Source organism: Etheostoma spectabile, chromosome 5, assembly GCF_008692095.1.
Source record: "Etheostoma spectabile isolate EspeVRDwgs_2016 chromosome 5, UIUC_Espe_1.0, whole genome shotgun sequence".
Classification (NCBI taxonomy): domain Eukaryota; kingdom Metazoa; phylum Chordata; class Actinopteri; order Perciformes; family Percidae; genus Etheostoma; species Etheostoma spectabile.
Window position 1 is genome coordinate 9,719,339 of NC_045737.1, and position 27,634 is coordinate 9,746,972.

At 38.1% G+C, this 27,634-nt stretch overlaps 1 protein-coding gene across 1 annotated transcript in view; it reads right to left on the reverse strand.

Moving 5' to 3' along the window:
* The window catches only part of LOC116689499 (EGF-like repeat and discoidin I-like domain-containing protein 3), a 123,100-nt gene that overhangs the window by 71,775 nt on the left and 23,691 nt on the right, over positions 1–27,634 (reverse strand). Inside the window, 2 exon segments of the mRNA XM_032516054.1 lie at positions 9,080–9,208; positions 18,543–18,569. Of these exon segments, the coding sequence (XP_032371945.1) occupies positions 9,080–9,208; positions 18,543–18,569 (156 nt within the window).

A 27,634-nucleotide genomic window follows, 5' to 3' on the forward strand; every position in this document is an offset into this window, starting at 1 on the left:
TACTGATTTTCAGCTTTAATGAGTGGTTAGTTTAAAATAATGCAACACAATCAGGATGGACAGGACAGCTAGGTGAGAAAGAGAAGACATGCAAGAAATTGTCACAGGTTGGACTCAAACCCTGGACCTCTGCGTCAAAGCATAAACCTCTCCGTATATGTGCACCTGCTCCACCAACTGCACCAACTCGGCCACCAATAACGTTATATAAGTTTTTGACATTAAGAAGACAAGAGGAGCAGAAGTTGAAGTCCTAAAAATAAAAGTTGTTAACAATATTTCAGTAAAACTTCCTAACTCATGTAATCAGTAGTAAAGTCTGTAAAGACGACGCAGATTTATAACAGAACAGACTTCAGGCACTACAACTAAGCCAATGCCTCTGTTTATTTGGAAAATAAGTTAACTTTCTGTGGAAAAAGCAATGCAAAGTTTTTTTTTCCATTAACAAACTTTCTTTCACTAACTTATAGTATAGTACTTAAATCAGTCTAATCCCGTTAGCTAAGCCTGCCCCGAAAACATGTTTTTAAACTCAAATTTAAAATCCGCCCTAAAACAAAATTCAGCTAATACCTCTCATATGATCTAAGACAGTTAGTGGATTTCTGCGTATGAACAACTTTCCCCCGGAGCTATAAAAATAAAGAAACAGCGTTTTGTGGAGCTTCACCACTGAGAAAAATAGGAACTGATATTGTGGACAAAGTGGCAATTTGGAAGATCATTTGGTCAAAATATGGGCTATTTTTTGGTTCAGGACTTTGATCTGTTATACAAAATAACTATAAAAAGAATGAGCAAATTAAGTCTACATGTTTGGAACTCTGTGTACTGTCTGAGATGCGGCTGAAGAACTTATCTTGATTCATGTTAATAGATGATAATTTAACCGATTAAATTGTAATTTTTTTTTTCAATGCATGTAAGCATTTTCCTCAAAAAAAACACTACTTTGTTTGTTAGGACATTTCTATTACTAACTGAAATAATTTGGGACATTTAAGGCCTGGTGAGATGTCATTTACATTTAACAACAGCTACAGAAAGAGTAGGACATCTTCATGCCTCAATGTGATCTTTGCTGGAGTGACTTAAACCATGCTGCCTCACGGTGAGAAGGACATAACAATGGCCTAAATGATGGCGAGACGGAGCAGAAAACCACAAGCCCGCCAATGTCTCTCCACCCCACCCGCTGTCCCCTCTCGCCAGTCTCCATGAGAGCAGTGGAAGTTATGCCGGCTAACAAGAGCTCCCTCCCTCCCTCTCTCTCTCTCCCTGCTATGACAACAAACTGAAGATCCAATGCTACAAAGTCACCTCCTGTGAGGCAGCAGCAGGTTTGAGAAGGGCAAGTCATTTCTCGCTTGAAGAGGTGCAGGTAACCACTTAGAGGTATGCTGGTAAAGTGAAGTGGTTGGTGTTCACGGGGGCGGAAGGGATGCTGGGAGAAACTGTCTGACCTCTGCTTCTGCCTTGCACCTGACAAATAAAGTCGATTGTTGTAGTCAAATGTTTAAAAGTTAAGATGTGCACACCCAGTGTGTAGTGATGCTCATTCATGTTGCAAGTTGGCTATGTTATCATCTTACCCCTATGCAGTATATTAAGCACAACAAACAGATGCCGGCGAAAAATAAGTCAGATCTCTATATATCATACTCACTCTCCATAAAAACCCATGTGAAGGTGAGGTGTCAGAGGGCCTGGTGAAGCAATAGAGAGGAAAAATATAAACCTGAAATATAAGCACCACTGGATACCGCCTTTTCAGCTTTCTGAATGATAGCCACTGCCAATACATGATCAAATACAGGGCCATGCTTTAAAAAAGATCTCACACGTCTACATTTAGCCTCAATCAATCCTTTCCTGTAGGTTGGTTTCAAAAAAGAAAGACATGTTGATCAATAAGCAAGACATAATCTGCTTCAAGGAATTGTAGGCCATGGAAGGATGGAAAGAGGATAAGTTAGAAAGTGATCTAAGAGACAAACTTTGCTTATTCTTTTTTTTTTAATCTTTTACAGTGGATGGATATGTCATGTGTATGTGTGTGTGTGTGTGTACAGTTTCTCTAACAGATTTACCTTTCTCTGTGACTTGCAGTGAGCTCCGCATACATTATCCCTAAGTGAGAACTTGAAGGAATAAGACAAACCCAACATCTTTGAAAGAAAGTAAAGAAGAAGAAGCCGCAGAAAATTGTGATCAAGCTTTCCAACTCAAAGAGAAAAGAGGAACCCATATCTTCATCTGATACTGTCAACTTTCAAATATTTGATTCACTTTCACTGCATCAAATTAAATTAAAATGTTCAACAGCCATGATGCAAATGTCTGTGCAGAAAAATAAAACATATCCCCAATGAAAATCCCAACAGGTTATACTTCATTTGTCCTTGATAGGCTGAGAACATGCGCCCTAAAAATGATCTGCACACTCATGACGACAATCAGGCAATCAGTCCCAATCTTCACACTGTGACAGGTCATTACAATGTTTGGCTACTTGCCCAATGACGTGGCACTTGTTCTCTTGTCACCACAGGGACATTGACACCACAATTCAAAAGATGAATGACTTTGTGATAAGGGCTTTAATAATAAAAGCATTGGAATGTGCCCAATTTTAAGCCTGGTTTTCTTAGGTGGTGTTGAGACTTGGTAAAAAATAATTTAAAACCCATATTTTGTCTGAATATCATTACAATGGTAGAACCTCAAATCCTTGCCATCTATCTAATAAAGTGGGACACCTCTGTGTGTGTGTGTGTGTATGTAGCCTATGTATAGTATGTGTCTGTGTCTCTGCGTCTGCATTTCAAATATCTCATGTACCTTTTACCCAATTTACTTCACACTTGGTTTCCTGGGTACCCAATGAACTTGGGGTTTGGATTTTGGAGCAATTTGGACAGCATTGGATCTTCAAAAATGAAACTAAAGGGCCACGCAATAAGCTGCTGGTGCAACCCGCAGCAGTCTGTATGTGGTGATAATATTAGATGATGCATGAATTTATACGAAAATTAATAATATGAATAGATAGCCAAAGCTATAACACTTCTGTTTTCTTTGTAACACTATAGGCTACTGTTGAAAAACAAACAGAACTAAACTCCATTGAGGAGAGGATTCGAGCATGCTGAAAATTCTTCTTCAATCAAGTTCTCTTACATTTACAATGTAAATTAAATGGCTACTGTTTCACGGTACTGTGCAGGGTCCGAAATTTTTTATGTGTCATGTAGTTCTCTAAAAGCAGAAAAGATATATATATATATATTTTATATAGCGAACACAAAGGAGCCAGTCCCTCCCCCTAATGAAGTTGCACTTGCTCAGAGAGGCTATTGTTACGTTAGTATTAGCATGCTGCTGGTGGTCTTGCCGTAGAATTAACTGTACTAATAAACCCGTTGAAAAAACGCGGCCAAGCGGCTGTGAATAATCCCTGAATATCATTTATCAGAGTCTGGTTGTTAACCCTCTCCGCGGCAGTTTCCTCCGCTCCATATCTATATAACAGAGTTAGCTAGCTAACTGGAGCTAACCGCTAATCAGAGCTAAGTGTTGCTAACCGAGCCTTCAGTTCTCTGTGCCTGTATCCATTAATTACATGTTTTGGACTTGAAATCCTTCATTTTATTAAAATGATTTGAATCACAGAAATCTGCTAAAGGTACGGCGTAGCGTGCCAAGTTGATCCTTTCTCTGCGGAGTGCAGACTGATTTGCTCTTGCGAGTCACGTGACCACATCGCAGCCTTTGCGATTAGGAAATCGCATTTTAACATATCGCGATATTATTGCAAATGTGATTAATCGTTCAGGCCTAATGTGGCGGAGGTTTACCAGCTTGGACTACGGTTCCCTTTTTGCTGCATCATAACATGGTTGCCGGATATCACGAGCAAACTTTAACTCACGTTACTGGAGCACAAGCAGATAGCTGACAGGAGTCACAACTGTTGCTATTGAATCATGTTAGAAAAAAAAGGCGCTACGTTATTAATATTATTTTGCTAAGAGGAAACTCAATAAAAAGCCATTTGCCAACAACAAAAACCTGACACTTTATTGTATTAAGTTGCTGTGAGCTGTACATTCACCGCTTCTAAACACAAGTAACCTAATCTAGGAGCTTTCTTCACAGCGCCGTGCAATGCAGACTATCTCGGAGCTGACCGTTTTCATTAGACTCACCCTTGGTCCGGTTAATTAAGTGTAGCCTACTGCTAACTTCTAATACTAATGACATTACCGTCGGCAAAATAACCCCGCAAATCAAATCCATACTTCAACGTTACCCATTAAGCCACTTTTGGAAATGAACATGTGTTAACTTTGTTAACGATAATCATGACAAGACTAGACAGGACCTCCGTCATGACTGTGGTGATATCGACATGCAATATTGTTTAGGAAAAAGACCCTGTAGGTCAGTAGTAGGCTATACAGTGGAGTTGCATATTAAGTGGTGGTTTGGGGTACTTCTTTAAATCATTTTGGGGTACAATTTGGTTTTGGAGAAAGCTTCAAGCAGCAATACCACAGGCCAAGAAATCGGCCCTTCCAAACAGGCATATTTTCAACGGGCACTGTACCAGTGGAATAAAAAATTGAGCACAAGCACATTGTTAATGCATAGAGCAAAAGACACCTTTAAAGTTTAACATTTAAGCAGCATTTCATAAGAAACACTTGAAAAAAACCCTGTGAGATTTAGCTGCATGTAAAGTGGCTGGTGAAATTATACTCATGAAATGTTCAATTCATGGCTGGTGCCACTGCACACTGTCAACACCTTCAGTTGTGATTATATGACACATGCATTTAAAAAAATAAATAACCAAAGCAGTCAACACCATTAAAAACATACAGTATCCACACATCAAATAAATCTAAAATAGCTTTTACAGTACGTAACCTCATTCGTGGCTATGCTTCATAAAGCCGGTTTAACAGGCAGGATATCTAGTGCATGTGTTTAGGATAATGTTCAAAGGTGTGAAATTGGATTTGGCACTGATGGAGCAAGGAGATACTAAGAGCAACAGTAAAAACCCAAAGCTGACCAACACATATATTATGTTACATCTTTATTGTATAGTATATACAAAGCACTGATTTAAACCACTGGATTAGATATCACATAAAATAAAGGGTAATCCTACAATACCATTCAATCCTGAAACAGACTTAAAAAAAATATTGTAGAATGTATGCTAAAGGTATGAATATGGTGCAAAACGTGACACCTTGTAGAACAAAATGTGAGAACTCTGAACTTGTATATTAAAATTTGCACTTGTAAAAATAAAATTTGCACTTGAAAAAAATTTTGCACATGTGATATGAATTTGAAGTCACACAAAGAAAAAAACACGAGAGCTTGTAAAAAAAAAAATCTGTACTTGCAATTGAAATTTACACTTGTTGATAATATTCACACACATGTATTCACAAATGTGTAGATTGATATTTGCATAAACACAATGACAGCTGCAAGCGTGTAGCGCAACATTTACTTGTGTACTTTTTTTTTGTTTTGGTTCATTTTCCATCACAACCTAGGGCTGCTCAATTATGGAAAAAATAACAATCACAATTATTTTGGTCAATATTGAAATCACGATTATTTAACATCATTACTCATACTTGCAGAGGCAGAGGGACCGCAGGGTTAGCAACGTTAACTTTTCCCAGACAACGGAGTTGGATTTGCCTTTTTTGCTCACCAAACACTGCTGTGGCCGCCCTCCTCCTGCCATCTTTACTCTTTACTGTGGACTTAGGCTGTGGATCTCTGAGGAAACAGAACGGCCGGGGAAAGCAGGGTTTATATAGCCAGATGAGGGACAACTCTGTTTGGCTTATTTATGTAGCATGGAAGCTTGGTGGAATAGCATGCTAGCATTAGCTAACTAGCAGCCAGCTCGCTTTTAAATAAATACCTTTTAATTACCTAAACACTTTTTAACAGTCAAACTGAAATACTGGCAGTGAGCTCCAGGTCCTGCAAATAGACCGCCATCAGTGGGGATCTGCCAAGTTCAGATTATTTTTTACAAGCTCTCGTGTTTTTTTCTTTTTTCTTTGTGTGACTTCAAATTCATATCATATGTGTACAATTATTTTTATTTTTTTCAAATCTTACAGTTACAAGTGCAAATTTCAACATACAAGCTGAGATTTTTGGTTCTGCAAGTTCTCACATTGTATTTTACAAGCTCTCACCTTTTGCACCATATTTACCTTCATAGACAGGTTTGTTCCGTTAAGGATTTGGAGTAATATTGTACAATACCTAGAAATGATTCTAAGCAGCAGACATCCATCCTGTTGCAACAGCTGTGAGCTTTTTAACAGAAGGCTAATTCATGTATTGATGAATTCATAGTATCGACAGATGCAGTAGCAAAATGTTGCGTACAAGTTATGAACTGCCAGCAGCAGTGACAATGGAAACTTCAATATCCACACATCCAATTTTGTGATATTAATTAAAAGAACACACACATTAAGACAGATTGTTGAGCGGCATTAAAAAAAAACTTGTTTTGTGTTCCTTGTACTTTACAGAATTTACAGCCAATTTTTTTTATTACCTTTTCAGTAAGATGTCATCCATCAAAAGCCAACACCAACCACAACATTTCAAAGTCAGCTAAGCTGTCATTCTAAAAGGAAAAATTATTAATTTGCCTTTATCATTTAAGTGCAAGAATTATCCAGACACTAGATTCGACTATTAACAAAATCCTCTCTCTCTCTCTCTCTCTCACCCACTCTTTTTCATTCAACTGTAATGACGGTGAGGAAAATTGGCAGACATTATTGTGTATTCACTCTATATCGAATCAGTTTCTCACCGCCCTAGGGCTTAATAGGAAACAATAAGTGAATTATGACATGAATGCTAGCCAATTGCTCACAATTCTGGCTGAAGACAAATACAATGACATACTGTTGATGTAGCGACTCACTCCATTTCCTTTCATGTTTTGTGGGTTTTCATTAAATAAGGAAAAAAATGATGTGGAAACAAAGAAATAATGATTGACAGTGACTGTCCCAAAATGAAAGGCTCCTTTCTTTTTTTTCAGTTTACCACTAAGTTGTTGTCTTGTTTAAAGCTATAGTGCGTAGTTTCTGTCTCCCCCATGAGGAATTCTAAGCAATGACAACAACGCTGTCGGAGCATCCACATGATCACAGCCCCGCCCCTCCTCCACACAGTTGCTAACACGGAGGATGAATAAAACACGATGGACTCTTCAGAAGAGGTAATTATCTTGTCATGTGTACGTCCTCTTTGTCCCCAAAGCTGACCGTTGCGGTTGTTCTTTCTGAGCGGTGATGTGAAACGCATCACTCGAGCTTCTGTGTGTGAGAGATACTGGACTACACCAGTTTGTAAACATAGCCATACTCAGAAAAATAGAGTTTTGTGGAGCTGATAGGCTATGTATATATTTTATAATTAGGTTTGTATCAACTCATTTGGCAATGGCTTGAATGTAATGAACGTTCATTAATACTTCGCATAAAATAGTTTAAATTAGTAGCTTTAACCTTGGTGTACATGTGGCAGAGTTACGAGACAGATTTTAATGTTTTTATTTAAGTATTGGTTAACGTCTCTCTTTCTCTCTGTGTGTTTATCCCTATTTGTCTTTCAAACCAATAATCATCCATCTCAACACACAGTTTGCACCATGATACATTAAATCCATTACTTAGAAGCACACCTGCAATGAAATGAAGGACAACTGTGCTGTGCAGGCTAATGCAATGCTCAGCCAAGCACACACACAGGCCGGCCAACCACAGGACTTGGCCTATATATCATTCTGCAGGATTTAGCAAGATTTAGCACTTACAGATGAAGAGCTACATGCTGTTTTTTTAAATCCTGGGAGTGACTCAAAATGCAGAAGGTTTTTAAGGCAAGACACAATTGTAAAGGTTTGATGCTATACTTGTACTTTTATACTTGTGTATTTCTACTGCTGGATAGCTGATGTTCGTTCCACCTGTTAAGTGACATCATTTCTTTTCTCAAAATAATCGACACATCAACAAAGTGTCACTTTTTTCCGGTGCAGTAAGTAGTACTGCAAACAATGTTGACATTAGCAAGCCTTTACACTGCTGTGAAATTGACTTAAAAACGGCTGAGAACAGTGAAAAGTTAAACCTTTCACCCACACGGTTTAAGTAAGAAAAAAAGCAACTTTATTTTATATATTATATATATATATATTAAAAAACAAAACATCTCACTATGGCTACTCCTTGTTGTAGTGAACAGTTATCAAATCAAACACCCCCGTTGTTTGTTGTGGAGTTTCCAAGGAAAGCATTCCAACAACAATCAACAGACGTTTGTGTTGTTTTAAGAAAAGTGATTTAGCTGATTTCCAAACACTTTTGCTTCCTTTCTTGGCTAAATGTTTTAAATAACATCAAAAAACACAATACCGCTAATTACATAATGGAGCCAGCAGGGCACTGGCACAGTTGCAATGACACTTTTGCTGTGTTATTGTTCATGTTTTTACAGTTTCTGTATTTGGTCACAACCACATTTACCTGCCCCTCACCTCTTTGTATTAGATGTTACACTTGTGCCCAGTTGCAGGTTTTTAGGGGGTCAAGAGTTTAGAACGTCTGTTTAAAGATGGAGCATAAATTGTACTGGGCTTGAGAACAATGCCCCTGGTCAAACGTTACGTTTCTCATAGGCAGCCAAAAAACCTCTGACACTAACGTTTATTAAGAGCATGCTCAACAAAAGAAAGCCAGTTCAGCATTTCTTTTCTCTACCAAACCTACTATCATTTTGCTGAATTAGTCCTTTCAACAGCGATTTACTTTATGTCAGCTGTTTGACATTTATTCACAGCTTAATGTCATTATTTGTGTTGGGAAAATCAGTCAGATCAAACAGGCAAATCATACTTCATGGAAATGTATAAAAGAAGACAGCTTTTCATAAGACTTTTTTTTTTTTTTTAAGTATTTCAAGTTTTTTAAGGAAGGCAAGGGGAAATAGTGGTCCAACTTACTGTGTTGGCAGTGAACTCCACTGAAGCCTGGTGGACACTTGCAGACGTAACCAATAAAGGTGTCGCCCCTGTAGGTCTCACTGATCTCACATGTTCCTCTGTTGTGGCAAGGGTTTGGATGGCAAGGGCCTGCATGAAAAGAAAGAGGAAAACAATGTCAAGAACTGTGTTTTGTGCCAATATTAAACCAGTGTGTTTTGGCTGTGAGACACTGATAATGAGCTACATGTTTTACTTTCTCATTTACCGTGTATACAAGTATACAGTGTTCTACGTAACTGATTCACTCCGGCGTAGCACAATGTTCTGTCAGTGTGTGCATAAATAAAATGAGCATTACCATGCCAACAGTGGCAAAAATATCCCAACACAATCTTACCTATAGCCAGCGATTTAAAATAAACCACACTAATGAAATATATTGCCCGTGGATTTGAAAAGTAAAGTTTAAGTGACTAGATGACACCAAGTTGGACCTTGTGAGACAGTGTATAAGTACAACATTTTGACAGGCAAAATTGAGGATGAGAGTGGGACGAGGCTGACATTCAGTGACTGCTGCTGGTGTCTGTGGTTGGAAAGGGCAGCCCAAGGCACAGTCTAAAAATCACTGAATGTGTCCCCTCCAGGGAGGCAACACTTCATCCTCACAGCGCTAAGTGGAGAGCACAGACTAGCTGCAATGTAGAGCACTGTCAATATATGTACAGAAAAGCATGCATGCCAATATACACACACACCACACGCACACGCACACGCACAGACAAAGAGAGAGACTGGCACACTCCCATTTGATAGTACAAGGGCGTGAATTGCTTAACCAGAGTTTGGTCAGTTGAATACTGAGTAAAATAACTCGGATAATGATATGAACGATGTCAAAACATAAAATGGGCAATTTGTGGGTTCTTTTTTACAGTAGAAATAATTGTTCCCTTTCAGAATACATATAACTAAAAGTGAGCTATTATCCGCAGTTCTAACATTGAACAGGCCCAGCAGATTAGTGTTTGTTTGCATCCTCTGGTTTTTGTGGCCAATTATCAATAGTGAACTACAGTATTCCAAAGAGCAAAAGAGTGTTTGCTCGAGTGATTGCATAGACTTTTCCAGCTCTGCTGGGTCAGAGACCCGAGCTCACTGGATAATTAATAACTGACCTTCAGCCAATGGTGCTGCTATTTACTCTTTAAATAACGGAAGGTGCCGTATAGTGGCCCGTAGTATAAAACTGCAGAAAGCTATCACACCAATAGCTGGTCTTTTTGAGTAGCTAACTTTGCCTCAGTCTTAAAAAATAAATACTAAAAAATTATCTTTCAAGTAAAAGTAAAGACATAACAAAACATAAAGAAATCTTTATTACATTGGCTACCGTGAAACTCATTCTAACTCTCAAGGCGTATAAAAGACGTACACACATGTGTGTATAAGACACATGTTGTGACTGTGTACTGGCACCTAACTGATGTACATATCTGGAAGAAAACTCTACAAAATGCAATGAAAAGTGTACTGTAATGTTATTAAGAAGCATACATATTTAGCACCACTCATATAATGATAGTTGACATAATTATGAAAATGATTCTAACTTTAAGAAGAGAAATATGAGAAAGTTATTAAAGTTATTAGGAAGTTCAAAAGGTAGAAAAACGACACAAAGTCTAAATATTGCAAATTGAAAAAAAGGGTATAGACTGTTTGCTAATAGTTTTGTTCATACTCACTTTGCCTACTAACGTACTTTGTAAAAGTTTCCACATGTTGCTGTTCCACCAACTAATTACAACAGTTCAGCGTTTTAAAATCAAAGGGTGCGTATGCTGTGCAAAGTGCGAGGGTCAGTACAGCTCAGTGGAGAAAAGACCCTTATTCTCAAACATTAATTTGCAGGAGAATTCATATTCATAGTCACTAAGCACATGCATTCTAGCTGTGTGTGCAGCACCCCATTCATCATTACCATTGTTTTCTTTTTAAAATTTGGGTGTATTGAGCAGTGGGTAGCTTTGCAGCCGCTAGTGAGTTCACGCTTTAGGGATTTAGCAGACAAAAGAATTCAATCATAAAAAGAAGGAGAGAAAAACACCCTCTCAAAGGTCTGCTGGTAATGATTAATAACTCAGTTGGAGCACTTTTTCTTCTGTGAGTTTTTTTCTTTTCTTTTCAATTTATTTTACACATAATTTTATCTCTTTGGGACCAATGGTGATAACCACAGCTTTGAATCAAAGTTATTACAACTAAATGTATATGACACAGCAATATATTACTTCACTGGCAGTGCCATCAAAATGGTGCCATATTACTGCCATCTAAAATCTTTCTCGGACTAACCTGCAGCGTGCAGCCAAATGTAAATGACGAGGCCTTGACGCAGGGTTATAGGTTTCATAACTCAAGGGCCTGCCAATAGCTGTCTCATCTTTTAAACATTGAGTTGTACGACTGCACCGAGCTCTGTCAGAACTTTGTGGATTGAGATTGGATGGGAAAACTTTGGAAGTCGGCTGTTGGATATTAATGTAAACCTGGCTAAAGCTCAGCACATGTTGAACATTACTGATGTGAGATGAAAGTCTGCTGGTTGATGCCATTACTTGTGGTCAGTCTGAAACTTTTAAAGTCTGTTGACAGAAAAACCAGGAGAAGCTAAACCAATTTGCTTCCATGAGCCTTTTTTTCCGACTTCCTATATCTGCCTACATTTTATATTCTAGTCTTTTTACAGTCATATCTTATAGTTGACAGGTAAACTGTGCTTTGACTGGTCTCTTATTTCATTTTAAGTGATAAGCAACAAGAAAAGTCTCAAGGGTGAGACTATCATGCCCTCTTAAGTCAATTTGACAAATGAGCAGCCATGAGGACAACATCTGACAATGTCAAGTACATGGGTGCGGCCTTGGATTGTATACTACATCATCTGCTCAACCATTTCGGACCCAAACCCAGAAAACGTATAGGCTGAAAATGAACTTGGCAAAGAATATAAATAAATAAACACCACTAGCAAGCTTATTATTGTTCTCTCGTTGGTAGGCCTCTGGATATGAATAACAAATGGGGTAATCCTATCGAAGTATTGTCATTTAAAAGCCAGGACCTGTATCAGTAATAATGAGAGCGGTGGCTAATCAGTTGAACAGAGGAACGTATAGCTTTCACAGACGCCCTGCTCTGAGGAAGATGGGGGGGGGGGCAGGTTTCAGGGCTGTTTTGACGTGGCGATCTATAGTCGCACCAAGGCGTACTGACAGCTTCCCTAATGGAGAGCACGTAAAGCAGAAAGAAGCAGGGAGGGAAGAAGGCAGAGGCAAGGAGAACGCCAAAGTGAATGTAAGAAAGAGATACTGAGAGTGCATTCTGTGTGACAGCTACGTTTGAGTCCAAAATTTGTTATTTTTTTTTAGATGTAAAAGGCTCCAAAAGTATACACAGCAATATTTCAAAAAGATTGATGTACTGGATCTGTGATTTATGGAGTTAAATGAACATTTTAAACCCAGAATACTTCAAGGTGAGGGAAACACTACATATTTTTTACGCCTTGTGAGTTGAAAAAAATCCAAAAACCTGATGGACTGCAAAGATGATGCTGCAGTTGCTTATCACACACAGAACAAATAAGACATTCAATTAGCATATTATATAAAAAAATATTCTGCTGAGAGGATGCAAACAAACCTTGCCAACAGAAAAAAATCATGTCTAATTCTTTCTTGCTACTATCATGGGCTCAGTGGGTTGAGATTTACAAAACTAAAACCTATACAGAAAAAAATTGATATTTGAATGCGGCTGATGGGCTTAAAACTTTCTGACAATTAACATTTACAATTCTAGATACATTTATAGATAATAGCAAGAATATTTTCCATTTACTTATTTCCATTTTGGGAAATAAAATGCTATTTTATGTTAAAAAAATAAATTCACTAATTTACTGCAGCAACAACTGAGTAAATCAGTGACAGTCGTAATGGAAGCAGCAGGGATGAGAGGACACAACACTGGAAATCACAACACATCTGAGAAAATAATAACTTTTCCAAAAAGGCAGGGATTCGGACATTGTGTGTCATCTGAAGAGAAGTCCTCAGGCTGTCAGTGGATGCTCTCCTCACTCTGCGGGCATGTTGTTTTACGCATGTCTGGAGGAAACATTGGCAGCTTTTTTTTTGTGTGAATATAAGCTGCTGCTCCGCTGTACAAGCCAACGCTCGGCCAGTGATTGATGTGAGCCCGTGTTGTGTCCGGGCACGAGCGCTGTGATTTCTTTTCTGGCTGCAAAGAGAGTCCAATCAATCAGCTGTGAAAACCTGACCAATGGTTAAACACAGGGAAGCATCCTTTGTTTCCTCACAGATCAATCACAAAAGGCCTGACATTTCCAGGGTTAAAGCTACATGCTCCAACATCTTCGCTGACAGCTGTCACAAACATTAGCTTGTTTCAAATGTACAAGCACATACTAATTACATTAGACTGCACCTTACAACTTAGCCCCTAATTAATGATATAGTTTAAAACACTACATTTTACAATGCACCATTGACGTTGAGAGGCTTGAGGTATTAAGCCTCACTTGATTTCACAACAAGGATATAATTAACTGAGCCTCTTGTTCACACAGTTTTTCTATTAAAATTAGACTCAAATATTCCTCACGTAAAAAAAGAATGTTAACAATACACAGTATTACAGCTATTTCACGGACAATAAAAAGCAGGGGAAAAAGCTTGCTACGGCTATCGGCATGTTGGTTTGGGTCATGAGGAGGCCAACAAAGCATTACCAACCGATCCCGGTAAAGTGTGTCAGATTGAGCGGGGCCAGCTGACCATTTAACAGCAGAAGTGGAGAAAGTACTTTGATCTAATACTCTTAACACAAACAGGCATCTGCACTTGACTTCATCTTTTGTTATCAGCTGCACTGGGCATCTTTTTCCCCAATTACATACACAGCCTTCATTGAAAAAAATTTAAATTTATTTCATGGGGATTCAGTAAATAATTAAATTGACTGTCAATAAAAAATAAAACTGTGAATTAAATCGTCAACTCTGAATTTCAGTTCCAATTTCTCTATCTACAGTAATGCGTTAACAAGCCAGGCCCATCAACCAACTTGTTAACCTTTAATACAATCTTGCATATAAATACACTGTATCTGCCTCAACAGTGTGGAATCTACATTGAAGCTTTTCAGCTCTGAATGTGCACCCATCCACATTACAGAGAAATCTGACATGGCCTAATTGTGTCAAATCTATTTTAACCCAGCCTCTTTCTCTATGATGGCTTCACTGGTTCACAAGCTCATGGTCACTGCACCCATCCTTCACCTCGACTGATAAAAGTTGGCACCGCACCACCAATGTTACATCAGTGCTCTCAGCATGAGCCGGCGTACGCCCATGCTTTTAGTGAGTCCTCGGCCTCCTATTCTCCTGTGCCCTTGCCACTCTGTCATTTCATTCCATCAGCATTTGACAATGTCAGACAAATGCACTTAGAGTTGAAAGTAGTACGAATCATGCAGAAACAAAATGGTTTAAAATACGTCAAATAAATATCAAAATGGAGAGGTCCCGCTTAAGATCAGCATTGTTCTTGGAAGATCGAAAGAATGGAAGAAACGGAGGATGTCTTGTCAGAGACTAAATGCCATGAAAATGTCAGAGCGTTGTCCCTGCCTCCTTAAAGGTCATCTCAAAAACAAAAAAGGTATTATCCTGATTCCAATGTTTGTGAGCAATGCCAAATTGCATATGGCAGGATGAATTAGCTGTAACCTAATAAGATGTAAGATAGTCAAACAGAGGCTGGCTCCAACCTGTTCAATGGAGGACTACTGTACTGCAGTTAGTTATCCACTTAACCTTAAGGCTCAATTATGAGTGGCATCAGAGGTATTTCATGCATGGCAAACGCTCAACTTGCAGAACTCGCAACTCTCAAAGAACAGCACCCTTCATAACCCAGAGACACAGTCCTCATCTTCCAGAGGAATGAGCACATAGATGATAGAAGGTATATCATATAATAATAATAATAATAATGATATCATATTTCTTTATTATCTAAATTGCACATGAGTATTTAACTTTTTAGTACTGACATATTCAAATCAATTGCTTTTTAAGTCCACTAGATTGTAGGATGAACAAACAGAACAATGGATCTTTTTAGATTAAACTGATATTGTCAAAGTTTTCTTTTGGGAATTTAAAGTTGGAAAACAGTTGTATATGTCAAAGAATATTGCAATATAATTAAAATTGCTGTAACATCGTATTGTGACATAGGTATTGTGATAATTTTGTGTGGTGGGGCCCCTAGTAGATGACAAAAAAAAACTGTTACCGTCGGCAATATAACCCCGCAAATCAAATCCATACTTCAACGTTAACCGTCAAGCCAATAAATCTGTATGGAAATGAACAGGTGTTAACTTGTTAACAATAATAATGACGAGACTAGACAGGACCGCCGTCATGACTGTGGTGATATCGACATGCAATATCGTTGAAAAAAAAAAAATGTTTTTTTCTCTCTCTACTTAAAACACTGTCTCATGCACATGATGAGCCTGCATACTAGCGCTGAAAGCCACTACAGCTTTGAGCATATGACGATCTGAGACAATGGATGTTGAAGAGGAATATTTTTCTTAATGTGAATATTAATGCAGTTGGGGGAGATACGGTGCCTTGCTCAAGAGCACTTAACAGTACCCAGGATGTAAACTGGTATCTTCCCAGCTACTGATCCACAATCTGTACTTTAGTCTGTAGGGGGACTTGAACCTGCGACCCTCTAGTTCGCAATCCAACTCCTTATGGACTGAGCTACTGCTTCCACTTGATACACCATGAAAGTGGACATTAAAATCACTTCCTGTTTATGAAAAAGGACAAATATACTTAAATGTACTTTAAATGAGCAGCTAGTTTTTTTTCTGTGTGACTGAGGAGACTCCATTCTGAAAATAGGCTAATTTAACACATTAACATTCATGCTGAAATTTAAGAATTAATTTAAATAATCAAAGTGGTAATAATGTCACTAAGTAATATGTAGAATTAAAATTACAGTCTCCTACTGCACAATAAAACACAATAAATAAGACGAGGCACTTCTCCTGTCCTACTGTATGCTCACTACATTTATTATTGTTATTCAGTTCAGTTCAGCCATTGCTATTCTCTGTAGAATTTTTTGCAGTAAAAGGTAAAAGGTACAGTACAATAAGTCTCCCACATCCTTTGTATGTGTATTATTATGAAAATGTTCAATTTGACACATTATGAACAGATTTTCCTAGATGTAAAGAAATAATCCAACTTTCAACACACATGTACATTCAAAGCAGCCAATTTCTCATTTGTTCATTCCATTGAGCAGAGGCCCACAATAATCCATCTTCTGTCTTTTTTTCACACTTACTCTCCTCTCTCCCCTCTCCCTCTCTCTCTCTCTCTCTCTCTCTCTCTCTGAAATGTTCAATTGTAACAGTAGCTTCAGATACCATTTAGATAGTGGGCCAATGTTCATAGACTACAATACAAAGCACATCAGCATGAACATAGCCACGATAATATAAACAGGAGTTAAAGAAACACAGGCCAAACTAAAGAAAGGTCCCTTCTATATGTGTGCAGACAAAGGGCATGAATACTTAGATTAGAAATAGCAGCTGATATGCTACATTCTTCAAACCTGTCATGAGTAATTTAGCCTTCCACATTGCCCTGTCCTATTTTCTCTGTAAGTCCAGTTCCAGGTCAGTGGTCACAAGTCACACCTAATTTGGGTCATTTTCAGATCTGATAATTATTTCTTGTGCTGTTTGTCGCATTCTTCTCTTTTATCTGAAGTGTGTACAGTACACTGAAAAAAAATCTTTGGAAAGACCTAGCAACAAGACTAACTGCAGTTATTCAAACAGTATAGTTATGCTAAAGATAAGTGTATCCTTTTGTTGATTTAGACTGAATTATTATACATGATTGGCATTATGTTCATAGTTGGTATTCATATGTATGTGTGTGTCTGTATGTTTGGCACAGTCATTGAACTTCAATTCCATATGTTGAGCTGGGAAATTTAAGCTTCGTAGTCTATGGTCTTTTCCGTAACATTTATGCCGCCACACAATTACATTTGAATTGTGTGTTCTGGCATTGGTGAAAACATGTGACATTTGGATATTGACATTGACATTTTCAATTATTAAGTAATTTTTGCGTGAAATTAACCTTTTCCTCTTTTAGTTGAAATTGAAACGGTTTATATTAGTGTTATATAGTAGCAAATGCATATTCAGATTATGTATACATGTATGTGTGTTGTGTGCATGCCCATGTGTTTGTGTTTCTATTTTCTGACTAACTCATTAGAGTCTGAGATTGCACTAAGCTTAGCATTGCAACAACAAACTGCTTTGATTTCTGGGGTATTATGTCTTATCTAAATAAATCATCCTTGTTTTAACCCATTTGATCTCAAATAAACCAGCAGATATTAATATTAATGGAAAAAAAACAAAGACAAAGACAATTAGATGGTGAGGATGCACTTAGAAGTGGAATGTTTGTATTCAGTTGCGGTACTTCACCAGGATGTGAAGTGACATTTTAATTATACCACTGATGAAGATGAATCAGGTCCTTGTTTACCGTTGTCCTCTGTGGTCTTACTTTTGTAATAAAACTCTTGATGCATTATTTTTTTTCAATAATGACAAGCAGTACTTCTGAATGCCAAATATACTCTCTATGGAAGGAAGTTACTGTATGCTAATTCACAGATTTTTACTTTACTACCTATTAAAAAACACTAAGACAGCAGAAAACACACTCAATGCGCTCCTTTGGGAATGGATAAACTGCATATTCAGACTGATGCTAATGGCATGAATTTAAGGACGCAATGCATTGCACTTTAGATGCAAGATATGATGGTTTGTGATGTTTAAATTGCTGTAGATTAATGCTACTCTTAAAGTAATGGATTATAAAGTGAACGCTTACACACACTAGAAGTGATTCTCATCAACAGCCCTAGAAATTATGCTAAATGCTCAGGTATTCAGAAAAGCAATCTAGCTGAAGCAATCACAGGACTGAATATGGACGGTGAGGTTCTGAAAACAATCTCAAAACTCTGTACCAGACAAAGACAAGCTATTTCTCATAAGTCACACTATTAAAAGCGGTTTAAATAGGACTGCCTCATGAACTGAACTGCAAAATGATATAATCATGAGTGCTGCTGACCAGGCATGATCAGTGAGCCGATTCAGGGATTAGAGTTAGTAGTAATGAAAGAAGCAAGGAAAGGGGGCTGAGCCAAGATCATGAAAGCAAAAGAGCTCTCTCCTTCTCTTCATCACACACACCACACACACACACAAAAAAAAAATCACGTTACCACGCATAAAAATTCCCCACCTGCTGAAGTTGGTTCCTCACCATCTGCTGTTGAGACACAGAGGAGGAAAAGAGGGAGGGGAAAAGAGAAGAAAAAAAAATATTAGCTTTATCACAACTATGTCACAGTATTCAGAGCTTTAGCTGCATGCAACACTGCTGATTCAACAATATTATTAATTGCAAAGTGGACTCCTCGATGTGCAGTAACATTTCACATGTAATCCAAGGGAGCATGCAGTATGCAAAGCCAGACACACCTGCTACCTGTAGGGTACAACACCTTGCCAGCAGAAATACTCCACACTGGCACTGTGTCACAGCCCATCCCCCATTCATACACTGCCACAATGCTATGTCCTGGTCGGTGGCCTTTGTCTAATATGTATTCATCATTCTGGACCAGTGTAAGATTAGCCCCTGTGGCATAAATACATGCTACATGTATGTATGTATACTTGCAACATCCCTGGCTCCTAAGCACTAGTCTGTGGCTTAGATTTGGCCTGTCTACCATCATTACCACAACCCTCCATCTCCATCATAAAAACCATCATCACTTGTAAAATTGCTCCAAAAATGTGCCTGAAAGCTGGACACAGCAACAGAGGAAGAGAACCAAGGTCATTAGATGCATGGGATGGCAAATAACATTTGCCATTATTTTTGGGAATGATCAGAAATGAGTGGGAACCAATTTCCTTGGATGGATGGTGGATGGATGGATGGATGGATGGATGGGAGAATGGATGGATGGAGGGACATAAATGTATAGGGATTTGGTGCTCTGAAGCGTGTCTGTTATTTCTCAATAGCTAATGATACTGCCTTCCAGTGAGCATGTCAGTTTAATTCAAGTATGATATAATGTCATGTACATGTTTTCATCCACAGCATTGCATACCAATTAGGTATTAGCATATGGGGAGGGTTAAGCCCACATAGATCAGGAGGCAGACAGGGAGACATTAATGAATGCCAGCATTTCATGCAACTGAAAATGCATCCAAATCCATCTTAGAAAACTAATCAAGTCCAATTTCCAATCATAACACAGCATGCAGAGTAGATATTTCTCCTCTCCACAAACCAAACATCAGTGCTCCGTCAGTTTGCTTTCCCTGTGGTGTCCTTTGGTGTGAAAATAAAATCGCTTAAGAAAGTGCACTGAGATGGTTTTAAAACTTTTATATTGCCAATCTAATTTAATGTGGTACCTTATGTCTGGGGGGGTCTCTATTCAGTGTATCTACTAAGTGTCTAGCAAGACAAGCTGAGCTGACTGTTTTAACAAACTTAGGACACCCCTGGAACAAATGATTTCAACTAGGACAGCAGCCATGAAACTTTCCTCTTTCCATAAACTGAAGGGCAAAATAGATTCACTGAGACACTTCTAAGATAAACAGACAGAATTAAAGTGTGAACCAAAGCCTTTAAAACTTCTTTAACTGTGAGAAAGAAGTCAAATTGATGTAAAAAAAGGAACCACGGCCAAGCACTTTTCCAGGCTCTCATCTGTCTGGCAAAAGATGTTCCCCTTTGTGTTTTCCCATGCACATGGGCCAATGTTATCCCAAAGCCAAGCACATTCCACGCTTCACTTAGTGCGGTTTTCTCCTCTACCATTTCCTCTCCACTTTTACCACTGGGGTCAAGACACACACATGCAAGCCCACCAACACAAACTGTATATAGTGCACACACAAGTACACACTCACAATGAAAGACATGCCTCCAAGTGAAGAAACCTATATCCACCTACACATAAATATGCATGCTAAGAATATAGACGTAGAATAGGGAGTTTATCCATGATTGGAGTGCATACTATACTGAGCATTAGATGTACAACTCTCTGGGTAGGGCTGCACAATTAATCACATTTTAATCACTATCACGATTTTGGCTTCCCACGAAAATCAAATTTGGGTAATTGAGCAATATTTTCAATGAGTCATTTCGTTCATAGAAGGCTCCGGGTTTTTTGCAAAGCCAATCTACCACTCCGTAAACCACTGTCTGAGTCAGAGTTGTTCCCGGCACCGCGTAGCTAGTTTCTAGATGTAAACAGTCACAGAGGACAGAGTAATGTGAGGAAAACTTCACAACAGATAGCAATCGGTCATACGTCGGTCACAAGGTTTACCAGTTTACTAGTAAACGTAACATTTTTTCCCGTCTGTGCTGTTCTTCACACAACAGCAGTGGCCAGTGCTAGTTTGTTTCTGTTAGCTCACAGGGCTCTTGGGTGCAATTAAAATAAATTCTCAAGGTCACACTTGTGCACCTAATGTCCTCACATTTGCTGCCTCTCCACACACAAAGAAATGTTGTTTATATCGATATGGTTTAATTTTGCGTTACATGACCCATTTCTTCTGTAAAGCCGTGCCTGTGTTTGGATCTCTCCGCGCAGCCCCGCCCCTGTCACCTCACACACGACTCCTCTGCAACATGGAGAGACACAGCGGCCGCCGGTCCACACTTCTAATTTTGTCCACAGTTTTAATTGTTAACACAGCTGTATATTGTTAAGCAAGAGAGCAAAACCTGTATTTATACCAGTGTTTCCGCTGGCAACTCACCTATCACGGCAGCCATGGTAAAAAACACAGAAGAAGTTATTGAATGCAACAAACTCCAGTTCATAAAATAATAGCGTGTGAGATGGAGCCTGCTGGACCTGGACCAGACATTTCATACACACAATGTGTGTAACTCTGCTGACACGCCATTCGACCCATGCTATTTGTTTCAGATAATTTTCATTTACATGTGTTTAAGCTGTATATATGTACAACATACAACTTCAACATAAGAGGAATGTAGCACAATAAAGATGTGAAAGCAGTTATAAATAGCCTATGTGACAATAAAAAAAATTTGGGTTAAAAACAACAAATAATTGTGAAAATTAATCGTGATATCAATATTGATCAAAATAATAGTGATTATGCTTTTGGCCATAATTGTGCAGCCCTAACTCTGGGCTAGCAAAATGTACAGTATGTCTTCAATGGTTGACGTTCCCTAAGATGAGTCAAAAGACCCTGTGGGAGTTACATCGCAGGAGTTGTCCTGCTACGTCCTGCTATGCCCTAAAGTGCCCTACTATGCCCTGCTAGACGTCCAGTGACCTGCTACGTCCTACTACACCCTACAGTGCCCTGCTACGCCCTGCAGTGCCCTGCTATGCCCGGCTACACGCTGCTGTGTCCTGCTACACCCTGCTACTCGCTGTAGTGCCCTGCTAGACATGAACTACTATAACTACTATTTCTAGTCATAGTCCCATTATCTTTATTATGACTTATTATTGCCACTGTTCATCATACCTCCAACTGGCACAGTCAGACATCTCCTACAGAGAGACTTCTAAATGATTGCTCTTGGGGAAATTACTGGAATTGTGATCTAGACCTACTCTATCTGTTACATTTACAGAGACAACTCTTGTTAGGATTTGATACTATAAATAAAATTTAATTGAATTATGTCCAATGGAAAGAAACGCCACTATGTAATGTACCTACTGTATTGTTGTCTGACAAGAGAAAATTAACCTCATATTTAACAAATAGTTTAGAAGATGAGAACAATGTTTCCCTATAGATAGCAACAAAGCATAATTGCAAACTGACTATCTGTACCGGGTTAATGCTTTGGTCGTACATACTGCATACTGCAAATCAGGTTTGTTAGCTTGCCTTGATAAGATACAAAAAAAGTATGCACATTTACACTTTCCGGACAATTTACTGTCAATGATGACAATGTTATAGCATAAACCTTTTAAGGAGGAAGTCAGGATGGTCGTTCAGGTTAACAAGGTGTGTGATCAACATTATGTGAGCACGGTTCATGCTACATCTTGCAGCAACAGTCAATACTGTTTTTTCATGACCACTTCGGTGATACAGCAAGCATACAGTACATAGTTTTTGGAACGGCCATTTGCATTTTTTTAGAAATGGATATTCTCAAGGTGTTCTGTCTTCCTGTAGCAAACCCAGTTTTATTTAACGTATCGTTTTATTTAGTTATGTACAAATTACACCATGCAAGAACTTGTCTCTCTCACCCTGCTATTGAAGTCACAACCCTATTCTAGAGGAGATATTTCTAATATAGCATTGCATAGCGCTACAAGGAGAAAAAAACAATACATCGCATTGCTCATGCTAATGGAATAGTAGGGAAGCGGTAAGATGCTGGTACTTGTTCACTCAGTAATAAAGACAGAGAGAAACTTCCTGAAAATCAAAAATCTTTCAGTTTCCCTTTCCATAAAAGTGGTCATCAAAGCACAAGGAGCATATTTCCCTCAGCAGAAGAGCTATAAATGGATCCATAATGAATCTTAAAACAATCATGACCACTTTACCACTTAGGTGTGCATGCTTCATACTGTATTGCAAAAAGTGCTGTGATATAAACACTAACATTGAGTAGTCAGTACAATTTAACACTAAAAGCGGTGAAAACCAAACCCACCCATTTGAGCTGTAAGCATACATAAACAAACAATATACAATCTGCTACTTTTCTCTACTATTTAGCAACAAAACCATTCAACCTACAAAATGAATTTATATAATCAACTGAATGTCATAAGTGCATGTTCCCTTACAGGTGCCATTGTGCCAAGAGTGTAAGACAATGTAATAGTCCAAATATTATTAAAATAGATAGATAGATAGATAGATAGATAGATAGATAGATAGATAGATAGATAGATAGATAGATAGATACCAAAACAGAAAGGGCATTGACTCAACACTTTGTTCAACAAATACTGAATACACATGAATGCATCTTTAGACCACACTAATATGTTTGTAAAACATGGAGGGTTCTGGAGATGACTTAATTTAATGGCCCCTTCTCCTTCCCAGGAGAAGATCATCTGTTTCACGTTGAGCCTGGCACTGTGGGATATTTTGGTGTAATCTGACTGACAGCCAGGAGGCAGTAACAACTATGCATCATCTAAATGAGAACCAGCCATCATGTCCAGCATAGGTCTGCTGTGACCTCAAGGTGTTCAGTGCAGATAGAGGGGCCAGTAAACAAGACAAACAAGTACAGAACCAAACGAAAACACAAAACACAAAAAACACACACACACAAAAACACACACGTGTGCGTGCGCAGTGGCTGCATACCGGATGGCGTTGCTAAGAATTTGCAATGTATGACTATTATCAGACTGGCCCTCCGGAAAAAATCCCAACTCTCCCAATTGCCGCTTCCAATGGCATCCACACACACACTTGTCATTGGCGTTGTTCAGACGTATGATCAACAGTAACCACCTCAATGTATAGTTACTTTTATCAGCAGCCTATAAGGGTTAGGTATTCAGATGTTGAACTAACCTGGGCAGGGTTAGCAGAAAATTATAACTTAATTGAAAAACCTCCACTTAATAAAGGCGGATCATCTGAGCACAGATAATAGCCAGTGATTATGGGCAGATTTGCTCTAGTTGTAATATTTTCAATTTAGTACAAAATCTAACTAGAATTCCATCAATTTAAGGAAATAAAAAGCCCTACAGTTCCATTAGTGCAACATAATGACTCATCACATGTGTGATTTAACATGACATTTTAAGACCACATTAATAGCAAGGTTTCTTGATGCATCAAATGCATCAGACATGAAATGCATTTGGATCCCCTATGATAAACCCTGTGATCAGTTTCACAAGCAAACAGAAATCAGAGAAGGTGAAAGGAACAGAGGGAGAAATGCATCAACACTACAGAAACATGCAGTACTGTAAGTCATCATATTAGTTTATCACTTAAACTGATATAATTATGGACCTCACTGTATTGTCTGAGTCACACTGGTAGAATCAATTGGTACAACAAATGCAGATGAATATTCTCAGCACCTTTTCCTGTGTTGTCTCCAAAGTATTAGCATTAACCCCATAACCCTGAAATGCTTTCATAATTCAGATGAAAGTATTGTTTTGATGTGCCCATTTGTCTGGGCTGAGAGGTCAACGCAATGATTGCAATAATTGTAATTATGATAGAAATCCATTACACAGTTGTGGGAGTAAGTGACTGTTTGATAATGCTGTGTTTTATAGCAGTGACCTGGTGGATGTAATGTACAGTGGAAAGGTTGTGGATGAACATTTTAACGTTTGGTTAATTACAATAACACATTTTTTCAACGACTAGTGTTATATATTTTACAAGTGTCTGCTCCTCATTTGCATATTCTAACAACTTGTCACTCTTAGATTACTTCTTATTCTGTTCTGTTTTCATGCTGTATCACTAAGGCTTCATTTGTTTAATTTGGATTTATTGCTCACGCCCACATTTATTTTTTTGGGCTGTTGACTGATCCAGAACTGATCCTCTTGCAAAAAAGAACATTAACAAAGACGTCACATCATACCACCGTCATACCATGCTGTCATCCGGAAGGAAACATGGAGGCCACCTAAGTCTGAGTTTACTTTTTATTATGTAAGTTGATAGAACCAAATTTGTATTTAGCGCTTTATGTACGGAGGTCTGGTGATGTGGAATTGGAGCCATGAGTGGTGGGATCTTGACACAAATTTCGATCTACAGTGACAAAACTCCTGCATGATTTCAATAGACTTTTCAGACGGAGGTAGCATTGCAAAAAATCTGACCTGTATCTGATTTGGGAACACATATGTAAAAGAAACAGTTCAGAATTGAAAAGATGACCAGACTCCAATAACAAGCTGTTATTAAACGTTTGCCTGACTTTTTGGACTCTGAATTTCCTTGCCTTCACCTTGTTAGATTTGTCTGCCAGTTTGCCTTTCCATCCTGCTTTTGACCATTGCCTGCCTTAAACCTGTAAAACTGAACTTTTCTGACCTCTGTTGATGGCTCTGTAAAGCTTATCACTCATACCTTCATGGCCAGTCCGCCTACAACAAAGTCAAAAACAATCTAGGTAATGGATTGTATTCCCATTTAGCGGTGTCGCATGAAGAGTCACAGTCAGTGTCAGTGCTAATACTGGAAGCCCAGACACCACTCGCTGGGGCTGACAAATCCAGTTAGCGCTTCTAAAGTGTCTCATGTTATTAATCTCAAGCAGTAAAACTTTTGGAATTGTCATGTTTCTTTTGCTGTATTTGGCAGTGTAAGAGATGTGAGCTCTTTTAATCATGATACAGAAGTTTGAAAAAGACAGAATCCATAAAATTAGCACACAAACCAGTTTAATTTGCCACAGGACTGCGTTTAATTACTGCATGACTCAAGTCGCAGTTTAAAAGGTTCCATGTGTTCTCAGCCATAAAGGAGCAGCACTATCACAATCAACTTGACATGCAGCTGTAGAATAACACTGACATAAACATTTTACAGACTAGAGCCCGACCGATGTATCGACGGGCCGATATTAATGGCCGATATTAGGCATATCCCGGTATCGGCATTTATAATGGCCAATAAATATATATATTGTATTTTTTTTTTCTTTTTTTTTAAAATATTCATACATGAGAATCATTTATAATGATAAATAAATTATTCGAAAAATTAATATTTAAAACATAAAAGAAGAACGCGGTCAACCACTTTATGTGCATAGTTTGTCCACCAGAGGATGGTCTACAACTTCCATGTTGGTAACTCTTTGATTTTTTTTTGTTATTGTGTTTTGTTCAAAGGACTTTAAATTTCATATCTTTTGATGTTCCTCTGTTGTAGTGTGACAATAAAACAAATTATTATCATATTATTACAGTTAGGACTAATAAATAACTCCAAATATCATGTTGTGGAATTTGTTTATGTTTTGTTACGCGTTTCTGGATTTTTCTTTTTAAACATACTGTATATCGGCCGATGTTTCGGAATAGCGGATTTTCAAATATTGGTATCGGCCTTAAAAATCCTTTATTGGTTGGGCTCTAGAATAGACTAGTTGAAATGGTACTAGTTAAGAGTTTATCATTAATGGAAGTGACACAATTCAGAAAATCAGCATTTACCAGTGGGACCAGTTTTTAATGTTTGCTGAAAAAAAAATTATGCTATTTATTATTTCTTCTAACTCTAAGTCATTTTCTGTGAAGAACATGAAAAATTATTTATTTTCAATGACTGTACACTATACCCGCCCTACACATAATTATTACATATGAGGTGTTCAGGTCTACAGGACTTGAGTGTATTTAACTGTAGGTGCTATGAAACTATGTTGTCTTTCTGCACCTGCTATTCCCACACAAAGTTACAAAATTGTTACATTTCAATAATTGTCATCTCACAGGAGTAAATAGCAAATATTATCCATTAAATGATGTACATATCATTTGTAATTGAGCTGAAGTAAACATGTATTAAGTATGTTTACAGCTGTATTGATTTAAAAGCCTAATAATGTGGTGGGTCCACCAGACCCGGGAACATTGGCTGCGTAACGAAAATATGAACACCACACAAGAGTTAAGTTTTAATGGCACTCACATTACATTACATATTTTGAAAAGCAGACTTGACTAGTAGAAGATTGTGAACACACTTTTGTTTGTTTATAGAAAGTTACAAAAGTCAGTCCACCTAGCAATAAACAGAATTTATATCATGTAATTTTTGCAGAAAATTAAAAAAAAAAGAATTGTCCAAAATGTTTTTTGCTGCTTTGCTGAATTTATTCAGCTACACTGTGGCAGATATGGCAATCAGTATACTGTGCATGTGCTACATTAGCACTACAGATATCACCTTTTTATGTACCCCCTACCTACACACATGATGACTCTCAAACCCCCAACAGATGCTCATTGCACAGCTATTTCCCACACAACATCACCCTTAAAAGTTTTTGTTCCATCATAGCAATGCTTATTAACATTAAATCTTCTTGCTATGGAGTGGGTGGCTAACTGTGAAATGATTCACAGACAAAATACCAACAATGATTAGAGAGGCATTGCTGATGTTCTTCCAACTAATGACAAGGAAGGGCAGTAGCAAATCATTTTATATCAAGTAGAGTGGCAAACACTGTCTCTCTGTATGTAAATAGCCCATTCATCCTCATTTTACATTTACTGTGAAAAGGTCCTCCATTAACAAGTGGCTCTTTGA